Consider the following 4,483-nt stretch of genomic DNA (forward strand, 5'->3'; position numbering starts at 1 on the left):
ATAATAATAATAAGCTCACTGGTGAGTCTTTAAAACTTTGTTTAAAGTTGTTTAAATCGTTTTTCCAATTAAAAACGTTCTGGGTTTGATTTGGTTTGGGAAACTAATTATTATTATTTAGAAAATTGAGTCTTTAGATGTGTAGTTTTAACTCTGGAACTGGAATTTTTTGCAGCGTGACTGCTCTCCAGGTCCTGCCAGCACTTTCCAGTCACTGACAGACCCCCACCCACCCCACAGCTGGGAGGTCTCAGCCCCGGTATAAAAACCACAACCGGAGGAAACCGGTTCCCTTTAAAGTTTTAGAGGCGGGGGTTTAGAGAGGAGTTGACAGATCAGCAGGTGTTTGCGTAACGGCCGTGCGCCCTGACCAAAAGGATTAAAAGTTGCCACAAATAGAATCATCGGTGCCAAAATATCTAAAAGTGAAGGCTCCTCTGCAGGATTCAACTCGACTAAAGAACTTTTTTCAGCTCTGAACCCAGCTGGAGATGGCAGAGGGAGACTTTTACGCGTCGGGAAACCGGCAGCGGTTTCCCCGGGATCCGTTCAGAGAATCTCCGTTCCGGGACCAGTCCCCGTTCCGGGACCAGCTTCCGTCTCGGTTCATGGGCGATGACTTCGGGATGCCGCACTTCCCCGACGAGCTGGAGCTGGACTGGCCCGGGTGGGCTCGGCCGGGTCGGCTCAGCACGCGCCTGGACGCGTCGCCCTTCGGCGGCGCTTTACGCACAGGCTTCCCCCTGCGTCACTCCACGGGAGGCCCCGGGCTTTACACCAGCAGGTACGGCGAGCCGCCCTCGCGGAGCCCCCCTGCGACCACCGACGGGGAGCCCTGGAAGGTCTGCGTGAACGTGCACAGCTTCAGAGCCGAGGAGCTGCACGTCAAGACCAGGGACGGGTTCGTGGAGGTGTCAGGTGAGGAGTCCGGGATCTGGAGCTGAAACCAGTCGTTTAGATGACGAGAGGTCAAAGTTCACCAGAAGGCTTGTTTTACACCATTACAACCATTAAACCCAAAATAACTCATTTATGACACCATGATATGTGTGGTTTACACTGAATTTATTGGATCAAACCAAGGAGGTTATAAAACATTATATCTGATCTGTGTTCAAGTCTGGATCAAACAAACAAGCAGTGTTTTATAAAGTACCTCATAGTGATACTTGAGTAAAAGTACAAGTTTCTTATCATAAAAATACCTTGGTAAAAGTTAAAGTTTTCTCTAAAATATTACTTGAGTAAAAGTCTTAAAGTATCTGATACTTTTTGTACTTAAGTATCAAAAGTAAATTTCTGACGCCAAATCTACTTATGTATTAAAAGTAAAAGTACTGAGTAAAAGTGAGCAGTTAGATTTTCCAAAATGACATTTATCGGGAGGTGACTTCTCAAATATATTTTCTAACAGCGTGCAGCTGTGATGGGTTGTGTACAAGATAATTTAGTGTCAGAATGGTAAATGTTTATACTTCTCATCCAACCGCAATTAAATTCACTCCCTCCAGGTTTTTTTTGAGTAACAACTTGGACTAAAATAGGAGTAACGACTTTCTACTTCTTACCTTTTTAAAAACTGTAGTGAGTAGAAAGTACAGATAAATGTGTAAAAATGTAATAAGTAAAAGTAAAAAGTATGCATTGCTCAAGTAAAGTACAGATACCCCAAAAATTCTACTTAAGTACAGTATAGTGTTTGTACTTAGTTACTTTACAACTCTGCAAACAAGTTTCTCATAAATTATTTAATGTTAAAGAAAAACCTCATTTTAAACTTTCCTACATCTGCAGCACTGAGCTTCTGTTTGACAAGGTGCAAAAAGAGAATAAAATCCTTCAGCTTCTTAAACAAAGAGGTTGTTGCTTCTTTAAGTTCAGCTCAATATAAGCCTTATAAGGACCACAAGATGATCTTTCTTTGATTCTTAATAACACTTCAGAAATACCACATATTTTATAAACAAACTGTAACTTTCACTGACTCTATAACTCAGAACATGTTCCTATTTTAGAGAGAAGTTTAGCTCAAAGCTAATAGTGTGTTTATTAGATATCCAAGATTCAAAACTAAAAAAATATAAAGTTTTTTTGTTCTGGACCCTATTAAATATACCTTCATTACATAAAACAAGAAGACTTTTTGGTTAGTCTTGTTGATAAAATGTGAAAATTACAGTTTTCCTTGGGAAATAAATCAATAAAGAAATAGAATAGATTTAGCCTTTATTGTCCCACCGAGGGGAAATTTCAGTGTTAGAAAACACTTAATAATAATAATGAATTTGATTTGTGACGCTCTTTTCATTAACAAAAATCTCAAAGTGCTACAAAACAGCAGATCACGGCAAATAAAAGTAGTAAAATCAAAAAACGAAAGAACTATAGAAATAACTGAAGCTCAACTTTTAAACTGTAAAAAGTAAGTCAAAAGTATTTAAGCCTTTAAGACCTAACTGGTTGTTAGTTTCTGTCGTGTGAAACGTTACATTTCTTATAGTAAATAAGTAAGTAAAGTTTTATTTATTTAGCGCTTTTCACAGAAATAAATTCACAAGGTGCTGTAGATTCAGGGGAGGGGGGGAGGGGCAGTTAAGAAACACCCATTCAAGAAGACATACAAGGCAAACATGGGAGAACAGGTGAAGTTGGTCATGCAGCAAACACAGTTGCGCTAATATTATTGGTCAGAATTAACATTTGTTGTATATTTAAACAGTTTCAGGAGATAAAACTTAAAGAAACACATGTTAGATTAAAACTTCTCAAAATGCATTTTATTAATCAAACTTTAAATAAAACTTAAATACAGACTTATTCCAGAAGAAAGCAGATAACTTCCCAGAACCTTTTTTTTTATAAACACAATGACTCAGAACACATTTTGTGTTTCAGTCAAACCATTAATAATAATAATACATTTTATTTCTAAAGCGCTCCTCAAGACACTTCAAGACTCGGTACAAGAAAAAGAAATATGTTAAAAACGGCAAAAAAAATAAAACAATCAAATATTAAACATTAAAAGCATTTTTAAAAGATGTTCGTGCTCATGTGGTTCCTTCAGTGCAGCGAGAAGCTCCAACAGTTTGAGACAACCTCAGTTTCAGTCTTCAGTCCTGATCTAAAAGAGCTCAACAGATTTTTTTTTTTTTTTTTTTGGAAAGTGGGTCTTTGGCAGACCCTCCAACCTCAGACACCTGTTCCAGATTCTTGGAGAATGGCTCCCTCGCTCGCTTATGAGCCCAATTTAGATCGAAGGCAAGGCTCGTGACGCCGGCTTCTGTCCCAGGAAGACATGGAGCCTGACGTCACGCGGACGGTTCTAGAACAGGGTCCGTCTCGGAGCCGGTGGGGGCTCCTGCAGGGCTTCTCTGATCGCTGGAGCGAGCTGTGGAAATTTGAAAAAAGACGGATAAATTCCAGGGATACCCGAAGCTGACAGGGGGCACAAAGGACAGCTGTCTCCCCCTCCTCCTCCTCCTCCCCCCACACTCACAACGTTCAGTGTGAAGTTTTTTATAAACACGTTGTTGGTATGCCAGTTGGGTTTTTTCAGTCGGCACCATGTTGGACCTGCCTGCTGCAGGACGGGTGGCAGGAAAACCAATAAAACCTTGTTTAGAGCTCACTAAAGCAGACTGAATGTTGTTACAAAAGAAAAAAATAGAAATGGGGACAGGTGTTCCGCTTCATGACACACAGGCTGACATTGTTGCTGCTTGTTTCCAAGTTGATGATTAAATTAAAAAGTCAACCAGCTGAAACAGAAACATGGAGCAGGAAGTGCTCAAAAGCTTTTAGTCTGTTAACATGTTGGAGTGCTTGTTTCCAGCAACACTCAGGCCTAAAACACCTGCCGTAGGAAGGTTGTAGCCTTTTGTGTTTAAGCTCAAGGCTTAAATTTTTAATTTAATCAGAAAAAGTAATATGCAACACATCAGTAAAAGTACTTTATGGACATAAAGTGTGTTTTGCTTTTACACGCACTGCAAAAACTGTCCATCTTACCAAGTTTTAAAATCTTATATCAGCCAAAAAGTCTTTTTGATCTTGTTTTGAGACTGATTTACTAAACAAGGACTGATTGTGTAAGAATAATCATCTTGTTTTCAGAATGTTTAAGATTATTTGTCTTGTTAGTCTGAAAATTTGACTCAAATTAAGTCAAAAATTTCTGCCAATGGAGTAAGAAAATTTTACTTGGTAAGGTTCTTGAAATAAGAAAAAACTGAGTCAAATCAAGTATTTCAAGAATCTTACAAAGTAAAAAATTCTTACTCCATTGGCAGAAAATTTTGACTTAATTTGAGTCAAATTTTCAGGCTAACGAGACAAATAATCTTACACATTCTGAAAACAAGATTATTATTATTACACAATCACACTGCAAAAAATTGTCTATCTAACCAAGTTTTAAAACCTTGTATCCAGCAAAAAAAAAAAAAAATCTTTTTGACCTTGTTTTGAGACTGATTTACTA

General features: G+C 38.6%; 1 protein-coding gene across 1 annotated transcript in view; it reads left to right on the plus strand.

The window, feature by feature from the left end:
- Positions 1-277: 277 nt before the first annotated feature.
- Positions 278-4,483, plus strand: part of hspb8 (heat shock protein b8) — a 14,969-nt gene continuing 10,763 nt past the window's right edge. Inside the window, exon 1 of the mRNA XM_014011157.1 lies at positions 278-918. Coding sequence (XP_013866611.1) covers positions 492-918 — 427 coding nt within the window. The 5' untranslated portion in view covers positions 278-491. The remainder of the gene's footprint in view (positions 919-4,483) is intronic.

This window comes from Austrofundulus limnaeus, unplaced genomic scaffold, assembly GCF_001266775.1.
Source record: "Austrofundulus limnaeus strain Quisiro unplaced genomic scaffold, Austrofundulus_limnaeus-1.0 Scaffold77, whole genome shotgun sequence".
NCBI lineage: Eukaryota > Metazoa > Chordata > Actinopteri > Cyprinodontiformes > Rivulidae > Austrofundulus > Austrofundulus limnaeus.